Source organism: Podarcis gaigeae (genome assembly GCF_964106915.1).
Source record: "Podarcis gaigeae genome assembly, chromosome: 3".
Lineage (NCBI taxonomy): Eukaryota > Metazoa > Chordata > Lepidosauria > Squamata > Lacertidae > Podarcis > Podarcis gaigeae.
In genome coordinates this window covers 9550088-9574176 of record NC_139680.1, presented here as the reverse complement: position 1 = coordinate 9574176, position 24089 = coordinate 9550088, and the positions used below count along the sequence as shown (strand labels likewise).

At 45.0% G+C, this 24089-nt stretch overlaps 2 protein-coding genes across 5 annotated transcripts in view; both read right to left on the bottom strand.

The window, feature by feature from the left end:
- Positions 1–652: 652 nt before the first annotated feature.
- The window catches only part of LRRN4 (leucine rich repeat neuronal 4), a 64430-nt gene continuing 40993 nt past the window's right edge, over positions 653–24089 (bottom strand). The window contains exons 1-5 of one of the 4 annotated variants that reach the window (XM_083730260.1): positions 8225–9961; positions 4532–5249; positions 4139–4343; positions 2670–2807; positions 653–1922 (exon numbers count right to left, since the gene is read on the bottom strand). In XM_083730260.1, coding sequence (XP_083586386.1) covers positions 677–1922; positions 2670–2807; positions 4139–4343; positions 4532–5219 — 2277 coding nt within the window. In that variant the 5' untranslated portion in view covers positions 5220–5249; positions 8225–9961 and the 3' untranslated portion in view covers positions 653–676. Of the gene's footprint in view, positions 1923–2669; positions 2808–4138; positions 4344–4531; positions 5308–6418; positions 7190–8224; positions 9962–24089 lie in introns of those variants that run through there. The other 3 variants (XM_083730259.1, XM_083730258.1, XM_083730261.1) reach the window with 3 other exon arrangements.
- FERMT1 (FERM domain containing kindlin 1) overlaps positions 16611–24089 on the bottom strand; it is a 46427-nt gene continuing 38948 nt past the window's right edge. Inside the window, exons 13-16 of the mRNA XM_083730318.1 lie at positions 23963–24087; positions 20416–20557; positions 17663–18390; positions 16611–17566 (exon numbers count right to left, since the gene is read on the bottom strand). Coding sequence (XP_083586444.1) covers positions 18217–18390; positions 20416–20557; positions 23963–24087 — 441 coding nt within the window. The 3' untranslated portion in view covers positions 16611–17566; positions 17663–18216. The remainder of the gene's footprint in view (positions 17567–17662; positions 18391–20415; positions 20558–23962; positions 24088–24089) is intronic.

Below are 24089 nucleotides of genomic sequence, written 5' to 3'. Positions count from 1 at the left end.
AACATCATAATCACATAACCAGGCTGTTCCAGATAAATAGAGGGTGCTGCTAGGAACAACAACCTTGCAAAAAGGCTTTTTTAGCCCGTGCAAAGCCGATATAGTGATGAAAAATTGCACGCTCAATATTTTGTTCTGAAACCTGATGTAGGATTGAAATTCATAACATGGCATTGTGCAAGGGACACAATGGGCAGGATTCCACTAATGAGTCACGTTAAAGAAGGTGGTAGCAGCATCTGACTGGAGCTCAATTTTCTGATAGCAGGATCATGGCCAGTATTGGAGGAAGTGGCGGGTACTTTTTGCTGATTTTCTCCCCTGCTGCCCACAATCTTTTAGGGAGCTGCAGGGAGAAGGAATAATGGGGGTGGAATCCCCCCCATGCAAATTTAGATTCTTAATGAATACTTTAGTTTTTAAAGACACTTTCAGAAGCAAAGAAATGCTTTCCTGTTGCCTACTTCTCCTATTTATTTATTTATTTACTTACTTACTTACTTACTTACTTACTTACTTACTTACTTACTTACTGTACTTATCCAAACAACAATTTAAATTCTGGAAAGAAGCTCACAGAGCAGGAAAGGTATTTTAAACTGTTTTCTTCCCTTTCGCGGTACGAAAAGGCAAATGCCATCAAATAGATTAATTTTTTTGCCAATCCTGTTCACTTTTATTTTAAGGAGTAATCAAAAGCAGGGTTTTTATACGAGACAAGGTGTGTGTTATAATGTTCAATGTGGGGTCCTTTACACTTTTTGCAGAGACACACTGACAACAAGATGGTAGCAATAAGAAAGAATCCACTTGTTGCACACAAAGTGGCAAAGATAGATTTGTAGCTGGACTTTGTTTTAAAGGAACCACATGGAGAACTGGGCTCATTCCAATCTGCAGTCTGGCTCAATCCTGCCTTGTTTGAAGCCATTATGCATACTTGGTATGTTGAGCCAGGCAGGAGATTGTACAGTGTGTATCGCCTAGCCGTGGCATAAATCTCTCCAGATACAGTGAAATTCTGGCTGTCCTGAGGGCGGTAAACAAGCTGGTAGAATCTTACTGCTGAATAAGGAGCACACCAGCAGATCTCTGCTGAAGTGTCCCTAATTTCAGATATCTCATGGAGCCTCGGAGGATCTGGGATGGTGAATTCATCAGAGATCCCCGGGCACAGGCAAGGAGACAACAACTGGAGATCAAAGCAAGGCTTTTGGAGGTGTCTGCATGGATCGTAATCACAAGGCCGAAGGCCCTGAGCCACAAATTCCTCCTCCTGCTTATCGTAGTCATAATAATCTTCATAAGATCTTGGACTGTTACGAGTGGTTGCAAGATTCAGAAGAGGGACTCCCTTAGTGGGGCTTTGCAACGGTGGTGTAGACTGAGCTGGCCTTACCGTATTGTGTGGGATCAACACAGAAGAATCTGCCGCTGTCTCTTCAGCTGTAGGACTGAGTGGAGCGAAGTGGGACCATGTTTCGTCCTTGTGGCCAATAAAACCATCCACTACTGTGGTGTCGTGTTTCCTTTGATACATTTCAGTCATGCTCACTAGGGTTGGATCAGAAGAGAGTTCCTCCAGAGTTCTTGAAGGAGCTGCTGTGGTGGGTTGGCCGTCAGTAGATCTGCCAAATGTTTTAACTTTGTAGGCAAGAATGTCTGCTTTGGTTGGAGCCTCCTTTGCTGTATCCCCCCAAGTCAAATGAGGGCATTGAGGAGAAGACGGGCTGCTGGGCCATTCTTGGGGAAATGTACTGGAGTCTGGAAGGGTGTCTGTCGTGAAGCTGGGAGACGTACCATAAAGCTTGACTTGAGTGGAGTTGGAAATTCTTTGCCTTTGGCACTCCGTGTAGAACTCGGGCAGCGGCATAGGTCCAGATGCTTCTTTGGCCTCTGGGTAGCACAAAGTTTCTGATGCCCTAATATATGAGAAACAAGAACAGTTGTCATTAGGAAGTGGAATGAGATCAGTATTGTCCTCAACATAACATCACTCAGAGATATATCCATAGTTTGAGGCTATGTATGAGTTGCATGCATGAGTGTTTCAGACCATTATACCAGGTTGGACAGCCACAGGCTGACAACTCAGTTTAGAAATGTAACCTAATTGTAATAATTCTAGAATCCAAGAACTGTAATCCTCTCATCAACAATATTCCAGTGCATATTTCTGGTGCCTAAACTTAGCCTGCATGTCATTTTCCTGAAAGATATAGTGAAACTGATGGACATTTGAACACATATCATTAAGCTGATGCTCTTAAATATGTGCTCTTAAATTCTTAAATAAATATGTGCTCTTAAATATGTGCGCTAGCCCCACAAAAACTGAAATGAGGCTATATTAGAGAGATTTAAAAATAAATAAACCAGCATTTCCCCAACTTGCTAGCCTCCAGATGTTGTGGACTCCAGCATAGCCAATGTTGGTGAGGGAAGACGATAAGTGTTTTCCAAAACATCTGGAGGACAATAGATTTGGGAAGGCAATTTTCATTCACCTGTAGCGCTTATTGATATGATATGCTCGGTCTTATCTTTGCCGCCACTAGAGTAAGACATTTCTTTTATATCAAAAGGAAAGAGATGAGAGCAGGAGTTTACAAGCAGCACCACAGACTGCCAACAACGCAGCTTGAACCAGCTTCTAAATTTCTCCTTACCTCTGTAGAAGTATTCTGTCTGGCTTGGAGAGCAGCCAGGAAAGATCACAACTACACACCAAAGGGTTGCCATAGAGGTTGATCCTTACGTTTTGCGGTGAGCTGAGATTCCATGGACTGAAAGAGCTCAAATTGCAGCTGGAATAAGAGAAACTAGGTCAACCAACGTATGGGCTGTCATTTAAATAGCTAATTCAAATTACATGCAGTTTCTGCCTTCTCCAGAGCAGTGATTATTTTTTAAATATTTTTTTATAATCCATTTGTATTCCACCTTCCCTTCCAGAAACACCCAAGACAGCTAACAATGTATTAGATCAAACACACATCAGGCCTGGCCCACCTATGAGGCAAGGTGAAGCGACTGCCTCAGGCGGCAGGATCCACAGGGCCAGCAGACCTGGCCTCCAAGGAATTCTTCAGCTGCAGCACATTCCTTGGAGGCTGGATTTGCCACCTCCTGGGCAGACTCACTCCATGCCGCTTCTACAACAACCTCTTGACGAATAGGAGGCTCTGCTAGTCTCCTGCTGCCCTTGTTCTTCACTCAAAATGGTGCCATTTTGTTCTTTACCTCAGGTGCCAGACTATTGGACCAGCACATGCACACACACATGTATGCACATACACACAGAGACAGATCAGTTCAAAGACCTGCGTAGGAATGCACGCTGAAACGGAGTAATAGAAAATCTAAAATGTCTGACAATGTATGAACCCTAAATCATTCTGATAGAAACATATCAACATTTGGTTTTCATTCAGGATGCAGAGTTCAGTCTTGCCCCTTATCCAGAAAATACAAACCAGCTTAAAACCAGATCAATAAATAACTGAACAAACGTTTTTACGGGTGGCTTTCCTACCCGAAGTTAACTTTCAATGCATCTCTAGGTAGCAAAATGTCCGCAAACAAAGCCATGTGCTAGAGTCAGAAGAAAGGTGGTCACGCCTGCTTCCCTGCATCGGTCTTAGTTTTTGTGAAAGGCATTTTAAACACCTTAACATTAGCTAGGAGAGCGGGGAATGGGACCACAGTGGCAAAAAAATCAATATTCTTATTTTTAGACAATTTTTGTCCTAAGGTCTTTTTGTTTCCTGAAAGCAAACTGTGCCTGGGCCCTTACACTTTTCATTTGATGGGACAAAAGAGATCCCCATAATTGGTTTTCTTTGAATACTTTTTGGCTCCAGAAACATTTTGCATACAGAAGGAAAACTGAATCGTAAATGACTACTTTATAGGTCTACATCAGTTTAAATTCTGTAATGAAAAGTGCTGTGTGTGTGTGTTTTTTTACCCCCTATGTTCCCTTCCACAATTACAAAATCAGTCCATTTAATGTCGTAATAATTTATCAGATTATCAGTCCACAGTCCTACAACTGAATTCAAGTCCTAACAATGTCCACCTGTGCTTACAAAGGAGGCCTGGTGTCAGCAGAATCCTCAGAGATAGGACAACTTACTTTTGGAATATGAGGAAAGCCAAGTGAGGCGTGTGGCTGAAAGACTCTGTTTCCACCAGACTGAGGGCATGGGAATATCGGCAGTCCAATACCCTCAGCTCAGGAAGATGCAGGAAGGTGTCGACATCAAGGCTTCTCAGCCTGCTCATTTTTCTTAAATAAAGGGATGTGAGCCTGGGCAGATCTTTGGTCCAGTTCTGATGCACTGAGGGTCAAGCGGAAGACAAACAAACAAACAAATTACAGAGGAAACTCCCATTTCACATACAAGCAGCCTTCATGACATCACCACATTGGCAAAACAGTTGAAATCCTTACAGCCATTGTCTTCTCTTTCCCCCACACCCTAAGTGTTTGGCGCTTGATGCTTTCCTCTTAGGTTTCGGTACTTACATCTCTCCAGATAGGTTGCGCTCAGGTCCAGCACGTGGATATCACTTCCTGCATTTTCGGTGGCGTCCCCAGGCAGGAAGATGGTTGCAAAGGCAGATTCCTTAATCCCCTCTTTCCCATCCTTCCCTAGCCAAGTAGAAGACAGGTTCAGGAAATGCAGTTGAGGAAAGCAGGAAAAAGCCAATGGCTGGATTTCGACAATGGGGTTTCCAGCTAGAGAGAACCACTCGAGGTTTTGCAGAACAGATGCATTGCATGCGGGCACAACTGATAGCAAATTGAAGCTCAAGTCCAGGAACTGGAGGCGGCTGAGGTTCCTGGCATCCCATGCCACTTGCTGAATCTTATTCTGCCTTAGGGAGAGGGATTGCAACATTGGCAAGTCAGCCACCTCCTGGCTGTTGAATTCAGGCAAGAGGTTGACACTCAGGTCCAAATGCTCCAGAAGCTCAGGCAGGCAGGCAGGGAAAGAAGTCAGGCTCTGATTTCTGTGGCGAAAGTAGGCCCATGTCTGGGCACGCAGATCCCTGCAGGACAGGCTACTGAGGTTGACATTTTCCTCCCAAGTGTTCGGCTTCAACTGGAAAAGGATTTTCGCATCTCCAGCAGCTGCAGATCCCGTTTCCTTCATTGGCATGGTTGGCACTTCCCGTACAAGGACTAACAGGCAGGCAAGGAAGCAGAACATGGTAACCGCTCCCTCAAGAAGATGAGAGGCCTGTTTTCAGAAAGAGAAGGAAAGCAGTGATGTTGAGTGCAGCCAAATACAGTGGTACCTCGGGTTAAGAACTTAATTCTTAACCGTTCTTAACCTGAAACTGTTCTTAACCTGAAGTGCCACTCTTGCTAATGGGGCCTCCCGCTGCCGCCGCACAATTTCTGTTCTCATCCTGAAGCAAACTTCTTAACCCGAGGTACTATTTCTGGGTTAGCGGAGTCTGTAACCTGAAGCGTCTGTAACCTGAAGCGTCTGAGGTACCACTGTATTAACTTCATGCAAGTCCACAAAAGCATATGGCATCTTATGGCATCTTATGTGGGCCTTCAAGGGGCCACAATATGAGGTGACCTACATGGCTGCGCAGCCCATATCCATGTTCACAAAATAATCTCTCCATTATCCTAATAATAATCTATATATCACAAGAAGCTGAAGTGACAAGAGAACACTGAGGCAAGTGTGTTGGAAACTCGCCTGGGTGCAGTTCTCAGGTTCACTGGGCTGGCTGCAGAAAGCTTTTTTGATAATTCCACATAATGTGTCCTACCGCAAAGGATTGCTGTGAATTTAAGGATTTGGTCGGGCATAGGCAAACTCGGCCCTCCAGATGTTTTGGGACTACAATTCCCATCATCCCTGACCATTGGGTCCCGTTAGCTAGGAATCATGGGAGTTGTAGTTCCAAAACATCTGGAGGGCCGAGTTTGCCTGTGTCTGGATTTGGTAAACACTGTTTTGGGGGACAGTGAGAGTAGTAGACCGCATGGCCTAAGGCTACAAACATTCATATCGGCCTCCTGTACCCTGGCTGCTAGGCACCACCATGCAAGTGTTCTTTTGTGGCACTGATGGATGAGGGCCAGAGACAACAGTGGCACGAAGTCCTTACACCAGACCACTGCAAGCCTAAACATGGGCTTAGCAAGGGGGAGCAGGGAATGGCAGCTCTCCCCCCAAACAAGTAAATAAATAGAAATACTTAACTAACTGACCAACTGCGTGGCAGATAACTCAGTTCTGCCCCCTCCCATATAAAGCCTGCCCCCCCCCCAAATAAATCCTGGCTACACCCATTACCCTACAGTCTGATGTTTTTTTTCCTATCACATTGTAACCCTAAGAAAAACACACACCTCTTTTACCTAGATGCACAATTTTTTACTTACTCTTTGCTTGGAAGGTATCAGGGAGCTCAGTTCTAACTTGTTTACTCAAAAGGGGGGGGGTCTTCTGGTCTTTTAAAAGCTGAGGCACAGAAACCCCAGTGGGAGAAGAAATGGCACATGCAGAATTCCCCCCATTAATGTGATGCTGGTATAGTGGCTAAACCCAATCACCCCCGCTTGCCATCTTGCCCTCTATTGCAAAACACTTAACTTGGTTTCTCTGTGCTGAACTGGCTAATATTCATTTGGGGGGGGGGAGGGGACACCCAACCTCCCAAGAGCAAATCCGTCTCCCTTTCGCCCTTTCAGGATCAGCAAGCACTTACCCGCCAAGGTGCTTCTCAGGCAGATTGCTCCGTGTCACGGCTCCCCGAGTTTTCCAGCACTTCCTTTATACATTCCGATGATTCAGAGCTCAAGCACGAACCCCTGTCTGCTCCCTTCTTCCCGTCCTCTCTCACCAGATCCGCTGATTCCAAGTCAGGTCCCTTATACCAGTTTGCCCCTTCCATCTTAGGGAAAGGGCTGTTCCTTTTTTTACTACACCACACCTATCCCCATCCCTTTATGGGAAGTGGGCAGATTTATTTTCCAAGCTACACAAGTGGACTGTCTGCTCCTCCCTGCATAGCTGGGAGGGGGGGGGGCGAGGGAGAGGCTGGGGTGATACTGGTGGGCTGAAAAAAACATCTTTATTGCCAGCAGAGAAGATTGCTCTTTTTTTGCAAAGGTGAAAGGTCCATGGAGAGTGCTAGACTGCTGATAAGTAGGCCAATGTCTTCTTCCCTCTCCTTCTAGAAATAGGCAATTTTGACTTCTCTGAACCTTTTATCTATTTAAGGAGCTCCACCATTTATTTTTAAAAGAAGTGGACTTGGGAATATACGGTTTCGAATGGAGGAAGAGGAGAAGGAGGAGGGGTGGGAGAAAGGGCTGCTTGACCCTCAACCACTTCCCTGCTCAGAATTGCTCACCAGCAATTCTGGAAAGAGCAATTTGAGTGGGGCAGGTTTGGACTGGAAAAAACAGCAAGTGGTACAGCCTCACCTGGGACTTTGCCACTCAAAATGGTCCCCTCCCTAAAGGAGCTTTTCATGTCGTTTTAACTGCTCCCTTTCTCTATGGTGACCCAGATGTGCCTTTGGGAAGGGTAAATATTCTGGGGAGAAATTCTGAGAAGGGAAGTGGTTGAGGGTCAGGCACCCCTGTGAGCTCATTTACATGCCATTTGTAGGTTTATTAAAGGTAACGGTAAAGGTAAAGGGACCCCTGACCATTAAGTTGTGGCCAACTCTGGGGTTGCGGCGCTCATCTCGCTCTATAGGCCGAGGGAGCCGGCGTACAGCTTCCCGGTCATGTGGCCAGCATGACTAAGCCGCTTCTGGTGAACCAGAGCAGCGCACGGAAACACCGTTTACCTTCCCACCGGAGCGGTACCTATTTATCTACTTGCACTTTGACGTGCTTTCGAACTGCTAGGTTGGCAGGAGCAGGGACCAAGCAACGGGAGCTCACCCCGTCATGGGGATTCGAACCGCCGACCTTCTAATTGGCAAGTCCTAGGCTCTGTGGTTTAACCCACAGCGCCACCTGCGTCCCCTTGTAGTTTTATTAATTGTTCCCAAATCCCACACTCCCTCCTGCTAGAGCCCGGGGCAGCTACCAACCATCATAATATGCAATACAACATATGCGATACAACAGTATACAGCATTAATTAATATGCAATACAACAGTATACAACGTTAATTAAAACAAATCAATGGCGACCTTTAAAAGACAAGGCAGCAGATAATAAGCTCTTACCTGTTAAAATGTCTGCAGCAAATGACCAAAGGCATGGGGATGGTGGTTAAAAACTCAATTTCAGTTTGGAGCGAATTCCATAGTCTGGGGGCAGCCACTGAGAAGTTCCTTCCTTGTGCCATTGCCCTACAGGATTCTCCACTGATGGTACCAAGAACAGGGCCTCTCTGGCCCATGCTTTAATGTCTTCAAGAGTACTTTAAGGAGTACCTGCGCTCAGACTGCAGATAATAAATGACCTTCTGCACCAACACTTTGAATTGAGCCTAGGCAGCCAGTGCTGTGAGTTCTAAGAAACAGTGTAATGGGATCTCTATCAATAGTGACGTGGGTGGCGCTGTGGCCTAAACCACTGAGCCTCTTGGGCTTGCCGATCAGAAGGTCAGTGGTCCGAATCTCCGCGATGGTGGTGAGCTCCTGTTGTTATGTCCCAGCTCCTGCCAGCCTAGCAGTTTGAAAGCATATCAGTGCAAGTAGATAAATAGGTACTGCTGCGGCGGGAAGGTAAACGGCGTTTCCATGCGCTTTGGTTTCCATCACGGTGCTCTGTTGCGCCAGAAGCGGTTTAGTCATGCTGGCCACATGACCCAGAAAACTGTCTGTGGACAAACACCGGCTCTCTCGGCTTGAAAGCAAGATGAGCACCACAACCCCCATAGTCGCCTTTGACTGGACTTATCCGTCCAGGGGTCCTTTACCTTTGTACCTGTTTGCTATCCCATGTAGCAACCTGGCAGTGGCACTCTGTGCTAGCTCCAGCCTCTGGACTATCTTGGAGGGCAGCCCCATGTGGCAGCCATTACAGTAGTCCAGCTGAGAGTGTAGATCACGGGTTCCAGGCTCTCCCAGTCCACAGATGGCTGTAGCGGGGGAACCAACCAGAGTTGGGGATAAACACTCCTCTTCACTGAAGCCACTTTGGTCGCCAGTCACTGCACAGAATTGTGGTGCATCCAGGCTGCATATGTGCTCCTGCACGGGGACTGCAATACCTCCAGAACAGGCTGTCTCCCTAATTCCCAGACCTGGGAACCTCCTATCCACAGCACCGTGTTCAGCTTCATTTTTTTAAACCTTATCCAGCTCATCAGTACCTGCAGACACTGGTCCAGTATTGACACAGCCTCTATAGGCATCAGCAAAATCTCCCAGAGCATTCTGATTCTGTAAACCCACTGGAATTTTTAATCTCCAAGTCTGGGCCATCCTTTGGCCTGTGCATCTCATCTCTCTTCTGCCTCCCTTCAGAGACTGTGTCATGAAAATGTACACCCTTTGTGATGTAATGATCTGATCATAAGGGTGACATCTGCATCCCCCATCTTCAGGCTGCCTATTTCCATGACAGCGTAATCCAACAAATCCAACATAGGACCTGTCACATGTGTCCTACATATGTAGTAGCCCTAAACACAGGCTTAGAAACTGAGTAACTAACGCTAGTAGGGTCCTATGAGTGTCAGTCATCCCAAGGGCCTACTCTGGAGTGGTCTCCTAGACTACATCTTACTGTTAAGACATGAAGCCGTGAAGAAATGTGGATTAAACATTAAAAGCTGTAACATTAAAAGCCCTGAGCCGATTGGGCCAAGGATACTTGAATAACCACCTGCACTCATGCCAACCTGTCCATTTACTGAAATCAGAGTTGGAAGACTTACTCAGGTGTCCACCTGTGAAGATGATTAGGTTGGTGGGCACCCGTAACAGAGAATTTTCATTGGCTCGGCAACAATGGAACTCCATTGCTTTGTAGGCTCTATGTAGAGCGGATTGTTAGCAGTGTAAAGGGACCCCTGACCATTAGGTCTAGTTGTGACCGACTCTGGGGTTGCGGCGCTCATCTCGCTTTATTGGCTGAGGGAGCTGGCGTACAGCTTCCGGGTCATGTGGCCAGCATGACTAAGCTTCTGGCGAACCAGAGCAGCGCACAGAAACGCCGTTTACCTTCCCGCTGGAGCGGTACCTATTTATCTACTTGTACTTCATACTTTCAAACTGCTAGGTTGGCAGGAGCAGGGACCGAGCAACGGGAGCTCACCCCATCGCGGGGATTCGAACCACCGACCTTCTGATCGGCAAGTCCTAGGCTCTGTGGTTTAACCCACAGCGCCACCTGCGTCCCATGTTAGCAGCATAAATGCCCCCAAACCCAACCCTTTCAGACATCTGTCCTACAAGAAACCTGCCAAATAATGAAACGGGTACGAGAAGCAACTCCAGAACTAGCCCTAGTAAACATCTGACAAGACAACAATGCACACTCACCTTACAAAGAACTCATAAGCCACCTACTCTCAGCAGCGAGGAGCGTCATAACTAAACAACAGAGGGACCTGCCACTGCTCCCGAACTGTATGGGAAACGGCCCTACTAGAAAAGTTAAGCAACAAATTGAAACTAGCACAGAGACAAACAAAAGAAGATGCCGTAACACTGGTATGGCTCCCCTTTATTACATATATAGCCCAGCAAGACAACATAAACACTGCAACAGCATACCAATTGATGCGGCTAACTTGACCCAACCACCTTCCTCCCACTCTCACATACAAACAAAACTCATTGCAACCAACCATGCTCTGGGCTCTTGGTCCGCCAAAACAGACAGACAGACAAAGAATCTATCCCTGTGATGCTGACACAAAAAGCCTATGCATACACTAAGCAAAAGAATGGAAAACTCAATGAACTGAGAACAAAGATGCTTTATGTACCCTTGCTGTTCTAGGAAAATCCTTTAATGATAATGATGATGATAATAATAATAATAATAATAATAATAATAATAATAATAATAATAAATTTTATTTATATTCTGCCCTCCCCAGCCGAAGCCGGGCTCAGGGCGGCTAACAACAATAATAATAATGGCATCACACTCCAAATCCCTGGGAGGCATCTCCCAGCAGTTTCATATAGCTATTAAATAGGTTGGCTATGACAGATTGAAAGAGATACTACAAAATCACAATTGAAAGAGAGACTACAAAATCACTTTTCTTTAAATGAAGAAGGAACAAGCCGGTGTCAAGGCTTAATTATTGTTGTGAAAATTAGCAGTTTGCTACTCAGTTTGCTACCTATCCATTCTGAAGGAAATCAGCCCTGAGTGCTCACTGGAAGGACAGATCCTGAAGCTGAGGCTCCAATACTTTGGCCACCTCATGAGAAGAGAAGACTCCCTGGAAAAGACCCTGATGTTGGGAAAGATGAAGGGCACAAGTGTTGTGACGTGGGGTTTGTGATTTCAGCTCTCTTGACATAATATGCTGGAGACAGTTCTCTAGTAACACTTCTTTATTAAAGCAAACAAGACTGAGACTTGAGGAGGGGAGAGCTACATTTATAGGGACAGGGAACAAGCTAGAAAGGATACATTTTGGAGGGAACAATCTCAGGCAATCACAGTCCTGCCTTTTGGAGGAAACCAATAAGACAGAGGATCCAAATACAGCAGCTTAAATGAACCAATAGTAGCTGTACCCTCTGGAACCAAAAGGCAGTTACTTTACCCTAATGCAATACAGACAATAATAATACAGATATAAAATCCTTTGACTCAATACACAACAACAAGGAGAAGGGGATGACAGAGGACGAGATGGTTGGACAGTGTTCTCAAAGCTACCAGCATGAGTTTGACCAAACTGGGAGGCAGTGGAAGAGAGGTGTGCCTGACGTGCTCTGGTCCATGGGGTCACAAAGAGTCAGACACGACTAAATGTCTAAACAACAACAACAACTCAGTTTAAGGCAAGCGAGTGAAAAGCAGCAGGCATCATTGTCCAAGGAAAACCATGCACACCCTACAACAACTATAGCAATTAAAGCTATGCTTTTCAAAGGGCCTCGAGAACGCATGCTGGGCTTATCTTTGCACATGTCACTCAGCATCAAGGCAGCTTTGAGATCTACCAGACTTCGCAGAAACGTAAGACAGATTTCTTAATGGGACTGTCTGGTCTGGAGCCCTTTTGGGTTCTGCCTCCTTTGTTACAAACTGATCAGCGTGTACTTTTAGAAAACCCCTTTCAAGCGAAGGAGCGTCATCAGGTATTGCCCAATGCTGTTCAACTCTGGTGAATACTGAAAGGTAATTTCTCTTGCAGCAACAATTCTGGAAAAACAAAGCCCAGGCAGAAGTAGGGCAAAAAGAGGCGTACCTCAGATTACCTCAGAATGCCCAACTGTCTGATTTAAAATATATTTATTTATATTTATAAAACACATGCCCTAAGTGCTCAAGTTGCTTCATTCAGCACTACCCAGAGGTCCTTATGGCAATCCAGTCAGCTTGAAATAAACAAGTATTATTTTATTTCCAAAACAAAACAAACAACAAAAATCAAAAAGTTACACCATATAAATACTAACAGAAGGTGATGATGCCTTTAACATATTTTTCCTCTGTAGATATCTAGGTATCCAATATGCGCTGGCAACGTGGAGATTTTGTTCTATTTCTTCGTAATATTGCAATTTCTACTTAAGCTATTTCCCACAATCTGTGGAAAGCCTTTGATACGTGTCCCTGATTTGTATAGGAGATAAAACCACACCACACTCCATGAAAATTAGTTATTTTAGTTTTGTCTTTAGCTAATCTACATGGGCAAGTCAATTTTTTTCTGCCATGGCTATTCGCAAGTAGTTTGTGGTATAAAGCTCTTGCAGTTTTCCAGTGTCTGCAAGCACAAATACTGTTAGTTCCTTAGATGTCGCTTTGATGAGGTTGACTGGTTTTATTATCCCACTAATGCATAAGGAGAAGGAAGCTGAGAGCTCAGAGTTTACCTAGGGCTATCTAAAGCGTTAATGGCTAAACTGGGATTTGAACTAGTGACATCTGCCTCATATCTCATGATCTTAACAGCACCTCTTCTGTAAGTGAAACACATTCCTGAATTCACAGGTTAAAAGCACAGGTTAAAAAACAGCATGAAAGAAAAAGCACGTGAGAGTGTGCCTGCCCATCTCAAGCTTATCATTTCATTCATCAGGAAATGACACAAACTGCTGTTGTAAACAAAAATTGCCCTTTTCCCTTATGGGGTATCCAAGAGCCCATATAGAGTCCTTACATAGGTTCCCTATTGGTAGAAGAAGATAACAGAGGCCAACCAGAGAATACTGAGAAGCAAAGCAGCTAGTAAGCTTGATCTTTACTTGAACTGTTGCAAAGCGTGTTCTCCAATAAATGAGAGCACGTGTTGCGGTGTGGGCCACCAGGCCAGGCCTCTTGTTGCCAGGCAGGTTAATAGTTGTTGCCTGGCATCATGATTGGGTAACCGGGTTGCTGGGGCAAATTGTATGTTGCAAATTGGGTGGGTGGGACCATAGTCTTTAAATATTGGTGCACTCTGGTTTCTCTTTCTCTTTGCAGAGTGCATCGGATCACCCGCCCGCCCGCCCGCCCTCTTTCCGGTTGACCTTGCTTTGCCTGTCATGGGGTCGTCTGCTTTGGAGCAGGGGCCTAGTAGGAATTTGCCATTTGGTGATTGGCTGTGCCATTTGGTTTTTGCCTACTACTCAGCAATTCGTCACAACTTGTAAGGTTGTGGTTAGGCATTGGTTATAATATGCTGGTGGTGCCTGCCCCTCCTATTACACTGAAGGGAATTCCGTTAAAGGAATCCTGGGGCTTGCCACGATTTCGTCCAATCCCTGTTATGGGACCAGGGCCGCCCAATCCCTGTTATGGGAATCCTTGTTATAGGACCGGGCAGGCAAGCTTTCGGGGAGCTGCTGGGGTGAGCGGCGTGGGTCCGACGCTTAGCTCAAATGACCCCCCAGTTTGACTTTCTCTTCTACTGGCTACCGATTGGACCTCGGGATGTCAGTTCTGTCCCAGGCGGGGGGACAGATAGTCATAACCAATGTCTAAACAACCACTCACTGATTTTGTATTTTAATAAAGTTGTGGCCAAAATAGTGCCCAAAAACCAAAACTAAAATTACGTGTTATGTGTGAAGTTATTTGAGGGGTGGCCTGGGGACCTACACACGCAACAGGGTGCTCCCCTCACCCGCAGGAGAGGAAACGGAACCCCAAAAAATGGTGTGCAAGGCCTTATAAAGACTTTTGAAATTGGCACCCTGTAGATCAAGACCACTCCCAGAAACATCATACATACATCACAGAAGGGGTGTAACCTAAGACCACCCCTCAGATACATCATACCTACATCACAGAAAAGGCGGTCTAAAACAGAAATTTGAATGTTGTTTTTCTTCTGTCGTTGTTTATCTCCTGTCTGGCAGGTTACTTGATTGGATTTCCTTGGTAGCCTGGCCAGTCTTTTGTAATGATAAATACTTAGTTCCTGGGCCATATCACAGGCTCACACCCATGTCATATCTTAAATGTGCCCTTAAGACAGGATTTGTGAGGAAAGAGACAATGAGGAGGTTTCCCACTTTGACCCAGGTCGGTCTTCCTGTGCTGATCTACGTGCTTGGTTGGTATGCATATGAACATTACCATATATCTAAGACCTCAAAATTCTTATCACACTGCCAAGATATTAAAGAAGAAAGATGGAAGGCGGAAGCAAGCAATAAATCACCTGCGTTTGGGGTGACCCTGATACCTGTGACATTTCAAATTTTGATCCAGAATTTAGAGAACAAATCTTATAACAAAGTTAGATTGAAAGTTAAATAAAGGGATCTATTTTGATTTCCAATAAAGGTACAACAAATATTCACTGGTGATTGGGCTTAGAACTATACCAGCATCTTCCGACGCAAATGAGCTCCTCCTCATGTTCACATTAAAGGGGGGAATTCTGCATGCGCCTGTGTCCTGGTCCCTTCCCACATCTGCTCCAGAGATAGGTTAGGGGGAACAGATTTAGGAGGCGCACAGTGGGAAAAGAGTGGGAGAACATTTCCCTGCACAAGCAGAAATCCTCACACTAACCAAACATTCACAAAGCGCTACATTAGATACAAACCATTATCATTTATTTTTAAAAGTCATTGTAAAACTGCTGCTGCACTATAAGCTGGTGGTTTCGTCATCTAAAGTGCCTTTAAGAAGTGTCTCATTTTTTGATTTCACCACACAGCTACTCTTGAAACCCCTTAACAAGTTGCGGAAGTCATATTGGCCACTTGCTGCCCTAACTACCACTGTTGGGAAGTGCAAAACAGTTGCAGGTTCTCGGTCTGTGAAGCACTGAGCATATGATGAGCATTCCCTCATCCATTTTAGCATTGGAATCATTATCTCATTTACTACTGGATAAAAATGGGTGAAATTGACTCGTTCAAAGGGATTTAAACCCAGATCTCCTAAACCAGGCATGTCCAAAATCCATTTCGTGGGCCTAATTTGGCCCGCTGGTCGATTTAATCTGGCCCCTGTGGCAGTTTCCAAGTTTATTTCCTAGGGTAAAATCTTAAAAAACCCTCAACAACGTCAACCGTAAAAAAAGTTCAACAACTTCAACCCTAAGAAAAAGGTCAATGACTTTGGCTGGCCATTTGGTCGGCCCTCACGGCCCTCCACTTCATCAAATCTGGCCCTCTTTGAAAAAAGTTTGGACACCACTGTCCTAAACATACAGCAAGTAGACTACACAGATGTGTGTTCGCTTCAGAAGCAGAATAGAAGCATGTTGCACTCTGTATATTATAACAGCACCTTGAAGGCTGCAACCAGCGTATGTCCTCCTCCTCCTCCTCTCCATCTCTAAAGGGATGAATCAACGCTGGTTGCAAATCATCCAGGTTGGAATGTGAAGACTGAAAGCTGAATTCCTTACTGACACAGGAAGATAAACAGACCAGAGCAGTCCTAAGAGGAGATGGTACCAGGCTCCAGAGATGAGCTCCTCCTTTAGCAAACAGAGAATGATAAGAACTGAAATATTCAGCAAAGGCTGAGGAATTATTATTTTTTTGCACTCCATAAAAATAGCATGACATATTCAATCCAGACTGAATCAGACCCCTGCATACAACTAATTGTAAAGAAGGAAAATAAAATATACTTCAAAGAGAAAGAACATGCCGTTTTCTTCTCTGCCGCGCATTCTGACACCTAAAATCAAGGTGATTTCTACAGAGGACCAAAAGATCTGTTATGCTTTAATTAGTTTGGCTTTAACTCCATAGAATATAGTTCATGTAGCAGGAAATGCGAGATGAGTGCCACAACCCCATATCCCCTTTGACTGGACTTAGCCGTCCAGGGGTCCTTTACCTTTCACCTAGCATCCTTGGCACTGAATTGGAACCAAATAACTATGAACAGAAGAAAGCACTAGAGCAAGAATCCATCTCAAAGTAGTTTTTTTTTTAAAAAAAGAAGGCAGAATAGAATAAGTACAGAAGAAGAGGCTTTCATGGAAGTCCCAGAACCATCACTAGGATACTATTGTTTTGCAAGAATGTATTTATTTTAAAATCTCTATTACACAGCTTAAAAAATTATGGTTTCAGTAGGTTCATTACTACACGCCAACAGTTTTGATATAAAATATGAAAATGACTAAACGTTAAAAACAAGCTGGAAGTTAAATTACTTCAGAAGATGACACAAAATTAAAACTGTAATTTCCCTACAGCAAGGCACTAGTTGCAAAGCTTTACAAAATGCAAAAAGCACTGTACAAAAAGCAGGTACTAATGGCTTATGAAAATATGAGCAATTGCGACAAAAACTGGGAGGATGTTGATAAAATCCTTTCCATGAGAAGAACAAGAACAACAACAAAATGTCCAGGTGCAACAACACCCTAAAAATAACATTAAATCTTTTGGTGGCACTTGTTTTCTGGACTTATTTAAGCAGTAAGTCATCGGAATTAATCAATTCAAATAAATGCTTTTCACAGTATGCCATGCTTGTGTGCGTCTGACAGTTCGTAGTCTTCGGGAGTGAACCCCAAGGGGAAATCCATACCTGATGCATTGTGGGACATATTTAGGAAAAGGAAAGGCTAAGCGCACATCTGGAGACAGTTGAATGTCATCTTGTATGCCTCCTTCTGGCAACTCCTGCAGCCAAACTGGTGCCAAACATATCATTCTGGTTTCTTTTGGACCACATCAGCGAGGCCACTGGACCGAGTCTTGTTATCTGGGCAGTCCAGGTCCTCCATACACACTGCCCAGCCCTGCGCCCCAGAGAGATCACTTTGGTGCTGCCGATACAGCAAAAACAACGCAGAAGGCAGTGATTACAAGTTACTTGTCTCTGCAGCCACAGCAGACGCTGTGATTCTCCAGAGGATTGACTCCTCCCCCAACGGAGCACTCCAATGTGTCTTGAGACGGATGGGCCATGCCTAAGGTGAGGAATAGGAGGCACAGAAGGAAGCTGGATTTGGACTACAATTCCTATCATCCTTGACCACTGGTCTTGCTAGCGAGGGATGATGGGAGTTGTAGTCCAAAAACAGCTGGAGGCCCAAGGTTGGGGAACACTGCTCTAAAGTATTTGCTGCATTGGAGCCTTAACTGGATCTCACAGGCTCCCTAGCGTCACACGCCAATAAAGATTACGGATAAGCCAAAACCATGTGCTCTACAGGGATCAGGGATAGAGGACTATTGGACTACAACTCCCATCATGCTGGCTGGGGCTGATGCAGCTTGGATTGCAGTATCACCTGGAAGACTGCAGGCTCCACGTCTCTGCCGCAGGTACGTGGTTGCAATACTGTAGACTCTAGGTTTGTTGTTGCACAGTAGGCTCCAAGTCAGGGATGGGGAGCGTGAGGGCCTCCCGATTATATGGACTACAAGTCCCATCGGCCCTGCCAGCACATCCAGCGGTCAGGAAAAATGGGGGTTGAACAGCATTCACAGGTTAGCCACCCCTGCGCCAAGTATTTACATCCAATGTAGATAAACCCTTGAGGTAAGCTTATGTTTCTTTTTCAAAAGGTTACCCGTTTAAACTTCTCAGGTTCAAAACCAAGATGAATCTAGAGGAGGCACTCGCATTTTGGAGTTGTCGATTGGCTCCTTGCTTCTCCTCATTCCCACCCTCCAGTTAACTTGTGGAACAGGTCCTCGTCCAGCGTTTCGTTCTGGTCTTTGGAACGGGTGGACAGGAAGATGTAACCTCCAATGTATTCGTGGACCACCTTGCAGTCTGCGCTCAGGCAAGCGAAAGCAATAGACACGTTCTGGTCAAACTCAATTGCAACCTGAAGGGGAAATGCAAAGAGGTATATATATATATAAAGCACAATTAAACCAATAATAGAGGGAGAAAGGGGATAGCCAGAGAGTGTCAAAGAAGGATAGAACATTTTTTATGTATGCTACAACAGCAGCAAGAATACTTATCGCAAAGTATTGGAAGACACAAGATTTACCCACCGTGGAAGAATGGCAGATGAAGGTTATAGACTATATGGGACTGGCAGAAATGACCGGCAGAATCCGAGACCAGGGGAGAGAGACAGCGGAAGAAGATTGGAAGAAATTTAAGGATTATCTTAAGAAACATTGTAAGATTATTGAATGTTAGAACGATGTTGATTTAGAAATTAAGGGGTTGTTAGCTGTAATGATTATGTAATCAAGATAAGAAAGATCAAAAATTAAACAGAAATTAGGGGAAGGATTTGCTGAATTGGTTTAATTAGAGATTGGAATACAGAGAGGGGAGGTATGAGGAGGTCGGGAAAGAAAGTTATATGAATATAAGGGATTGAAATTATACTTGTTATTGTATTTGTTTTGTATGTATGTTTGTTTTATTGCTTTTCTGTTTTTTTCTCTTTTTTTGTTTTTACTCTATATAATTTCTTGAAAACTTTAATAAATATCTTTTTTTTTTAAAAAAAAAAAGCCAGAGAGGAAGCCTGCAATATACTGCCCTCAGCCCGGTTCTGGAGGATAGTGTATTGACACATGACCCAGGCCTAGTTCCAGCACACTGGTTCCTGAAACATTACAGCATCAGAAGAGCTTGTTTGGATCAGACCAATGGCCTATTTAACCGTGCATCTTTTATCCAATGCCTCCATGAAGCCTGTAGGCAGGGCCTGAAGGCACAAAGGCCCAACCTTTCCCACTAGTCACTGGTATTAGGAGGCTAGACTGCCCCTGCACTTGGAGGTTCTGTTTAGCCGCAACTGCTAAAAGACTGTGATAGACTTCTTTCTCATGAATTTGCCTTGGTCCCCTTGACAGCTTGTGTCTACCAATGCTTCTTGCAGCAGCAAATTCTGTCAAGTGAATTATGCATTCTGCGAAGTGTTTTTGATTCTTTGCCCTGAAAGTATGAACATATTTCAGAGATTATCTTTTGTGACTCCCAGCTGAGTTTACGCCATGCTCTATCCCCTCACATTCATCGCATTTATGTCTCCCACACTCCCAGTTTTCCTTCAAATGACTGTTAAAGAAAGAAACTCCACAGCGATATTTTATATCATGGTGGAGATCGTGAAGTCCCTAAATAAAAAACGTAGTGAATAAAACAGCCCAATATGATGAAAAACCACCCAATATAATAAAGTATAATACTGTGAATGGGGATGTGATGCATAATAAGGTAAAGGTAAAGGGACCCAACCAGTAGGTCCAGCCGTGACCGCCTTTGGGGTTGCGGCGCTCATCTGGCTTTATTGGCCGAGGGAGCCGGTGTACAGCTTCCGGGTCATGTGGCCAGCATGACTAAGCCACTTCTGGCAAACCAGAGCAGCGCACGGAAACGCCGTTTACCTTCCCACTGGAGTGGTACCTATTTATCTAGTTGCACTTGGACGTGCTTTCGAACTGCTAGGTTGGCAGGAGAGGGACCGAGCAATGGGAGCTCACCCCGTCGCGGGGATTTGAACTGCTGACCTTCTGATCGGCAAGTCCTAGGCTCTGTGGTTTAACCCACAGCGCCACCCGCGTCCCTCTGTGATGCATATTAGGAAACACATTAATGCAGAGATAGGGAACCTGCGGCCCTCCAGATGTTATTGGACTACAATACCCATCAGCCCCCGCTGACATGGCCAACAATAAGGGATTATGGGAGTTGTAGTCCAATAGCTGCTGTAGGGCCACGGGGTCCTCCTCCTTGCTTGCATATAAGGGTTTCTATGTACAGCAGGTACATTGTTTTGCAATTTCAAATACATCACAAAAGGGCTGTTTGCCAGGTTTATTTGTGCAAAAGGTTAAATCGCAGCGCAAGAGGCAGGTTTTCTCTAGGAAACCCTTGTCTTTACCTGCCGTATCTCCCAGTTCACGTTCCACTGTTTCATATTTGAGAATCTCCATGTCGTAATTGGGTCCCCGGTGGCTGTATCTATCCTTATCAGCCTGTTGTAAGAAATGCCCAAGAGGTCATCCTTCTTGCTTCCTTTAAATCTAAGGAGGGGGAAAACCCAGTCAATTAATTCAGCAAGTCTCTTGAAAAGCAGTTTGCAACAGAGGGAGAAAAATCACAGTCCTTTTTGGAGGTTCTGTGAAGAGTGTGCATAAGGATTTGCACGGGAGAGAGGACCTATGTAGAGTGGTATTATTATTATTATTATTATTATTATTATTATTATTATTATTGCCTCCCCTCCAGCCTACAAGTCAGTAACTAATGTAAAGAGGGATGAAATGAGAATATCAATGTTTATGATGGGATTGCGCTTCCCTCTACTGGCCAAGCACAGAAATGCAATGGTAAACGATGTTATGAAAATAGTTATCGCTAAGCATTAAACTTTCCGAAGGCTTTTCCAGGTGTTTGTTTTTTTAAAAAAATCATATTGTGAATAAAAAATATTTTGGCCCAAACCCTGAAATGACTGTAGCCTTTTTTGCAGGGAAGAAAGCCTGTTGTGGTTGAAATCGGCACTTGTATGTAACAGTTAAACGTTAAAGCCAGAAAAAGATGTGTACACAGGACCCAAGAGAGGGAGAACGCAGTATTTAAAGACCTGAAGCTCCCTCACACACCAGCAACAGTTTCCAAAAAGGCACGGTGGTAAAGGAAGCAGATTTAGCCTCATGGGTGTTCGTGGTTGAGTAATATCTGCTCATTATGGCGCTGGCATTTTTTTTTTCTGGTTAAGAGCACATGACAACAGAAAGAGAACTGGGCCTCTGGCCGGGTTACTTGATCTCATGCGCTCTGAATTTGAAAAATGTTGGTGCTGCTCTCTGCCCAAACAGGACTCACCCTCAGTTTTGGAGCATTGGCCCAGGGACTGAACGCCAGAATCTCTCAAAGGACCTCTTGATGGCATTTTACCATTGTACTGTTGAGAGTGTATTGACTCATGGTCTCTGTGTGTGGTTTGGGAGCTGCATGGTCAGGGGAAAAAACAATGCTGTCCAGGGTTGTAAAGTCTGCAGAGAGAATAATTAGGTGCACTCTTCCCACCTTGGATCAAATCTATGCTTCCAGGTGCCATAACAAAGCTACAGAGATAGCGCAGGATAGAACCCCAGAAATGATCTCTTTCGGCTTCTGGAAGAAGATACAGGGTTATAAAGACTAGGACTAGCCGCCTGAGAAACAGTTTTTATCCAAATGTGATTTTGGTTTTAAACACAGTGTAAAGTAGTCTCTATGGGAGTATATTGTATTCATTTATGGGGTATCAGAGTTTTTAGGGGCTAACCAGGCTGGGATAGTTGGGATAGCAGGCTTGTTGGTTTTTGAATGTCCGATGTAGATTTTTTCAATTTTGTTGTTCTGTATGGGACAATGACAATAAAGATTAGCGCATCATAATTCCAGACCCAAAGTCAGGAATTCTATGATGGGAGTCAGCTAAGGGACACCGAGGATGGAGCGGGAGAAAATATGCGACAGCCAAGTCAGTGTGAAGCAGCAACCTCTTAATTGCATGTGGGAGACACATAAACAAGTGGGAGAGCCAGTGTGGTGTAGTGGTTAAGAGCAGTAGTCTTGTAATCTGGTGAACCGGGTTCGCTTCCCCGCTCCTCCACATGCAGCTGCTGGGTGACCTTGGGCTGGTCACACTTCTTTGAAGTCTCTCAGCCCCACTCACCTCACAGAGTGTTTGTTGTGGGGGAGGAAGGGAAAGGAGAATGTTAGCCGCTTTGAGACTCCTTCGGGTAATGATAAAGCAGGATATCAAATCCAAACTCTTCTTCTAAACAATTTCCCAGTGGCTCAGTTTTTTTACTTGCATAAATTCAACAGTTGCTTGGCTGCACCCCGTTCCAGCCTTTTTCTTCTGCCTTTCCCTTTCTTTCTGGCTGCCCCCTCCTCTCTCTCTCCTCCTCCTCTGGCCTCCCCCTGCGACTTCACTCACATGCCAGCCAAGGGTAAAGGTAAAGGGACCCTTGACCATTAGGTCCGGTTGTGGCCAACTCTGGGGTTGTGGCGCTCATCTCCCTTTACTGGCTAAGGAAGCCGGCGTACAGCTTCCGGGTCATGTGGGTAGCATGACTAAGCTGCTTCTGGCGAACCAGAGCAGTGCACAGAAACACCGTTTACCTTCCTGCCAGAGCGGTACCTATTTATCTCCTTGCACTTTGACGTGTTTTTGAACTGCTAGGTTGGCAGGAGCAGGGACCAAGCAACGGGAGCTCACCCCGGTGCGGGGATTCGAACCGCTGACCTTCTGATCGGCAAGTCCTAGGCTCTGTGGCTTAACCCACAGCGCCACCCGCATCCCTGTGCCAGCCGAGGTCCGGGTGCAAAAAAGGAACATAATCCCCACGCAATGTAACTTGACTGTATTTTCTTTTCTTTAGCACGGACTTGTCAGTCATTCCAATGTTGGTCAGAACACAGGAAGATGAGCACCACTTTACTGACGCCTGATCAACTAAATGCTAAATGCTGCCTGCGGTTTTCCTCCCATCTATGTGCACAAAGGATTACCGGCTTCATTTAAAAATACAAAAGTGTAAAGTTCACATCTGCTCCACAACCCTACAGCTGAGACTCAAAGGCATTCCAGTCAAGAGCTCTAGCAACGTGGGCCAAGAACCCTAGAAAAACATATTCATTTATGTATGTAAACAGCAGGATAATATTAGGACTGCGCTCTTAATGCTTCCCTTTGCAGTTGGGTCACGTGATGTCAGTGTCAGGAGTTCAGCCTACACTCGAGTAGGACCCTGGCAGAGACACATGCCCAACTGGCATGTTCCCTCCCTCCTGGTTGATCGTTCGGGAGCTTCATAAGCTTTCTTCAGCCCGAACATTACAGCAACCGATGCCAACTGACAGCGGCACACTTAGGGATCCACAGAGTTTGTGCCCCTCATGTGTGACAGACCTCAACAACTCAGCATTTTGGCTAATCTACTTTATTTACATATGAACACACACTGAGCACTGCAACGTGGCTCCCTCTCTCTCTAGCATCAGACAGCAAAGAGGAAAAGAACAAAGGACAATAGTCTCACTTCACGGAACACAGAAACACAAACATCCTGTCTCCGTCACTTCCCACTCTGTGGAGTCAAAACATACACCGTCATGTGAAAGACAAATATCCCATGACTGCAATCATGGAGCCGGGAATTCTAACAGTCAGATGACTGTCAAAGTGGCCCACAGCTCATGACCTGGTTCACCCACACTGCTGTATTTTATCTAATTCCACCTGGGAGAAAAATCGATGCATCTTGAAGAACATCGTTGGATCACCAGAAATCATGCTGCAACTGTTACAGCTTCTGTTAAAAGTCACCTCTCCTTGATCTAATTGCCAACTCACTTGGCGCTCAGTCAAAACAAAGGAAGAAGAAGAGCTTAGAGAGCCACCTGCCATTAAATGGTCACATTGCACTTACCTCACAATGTAGTACGATAAGCCAAACTCAGGGAGCGACTGCCACGCCTGGACAAACCTCAGCTTGGCTTCCACCAGAGACATGTGGGCGATATTTTGGTGCGCCTCCAAAATGCGAGTAGCCAGCT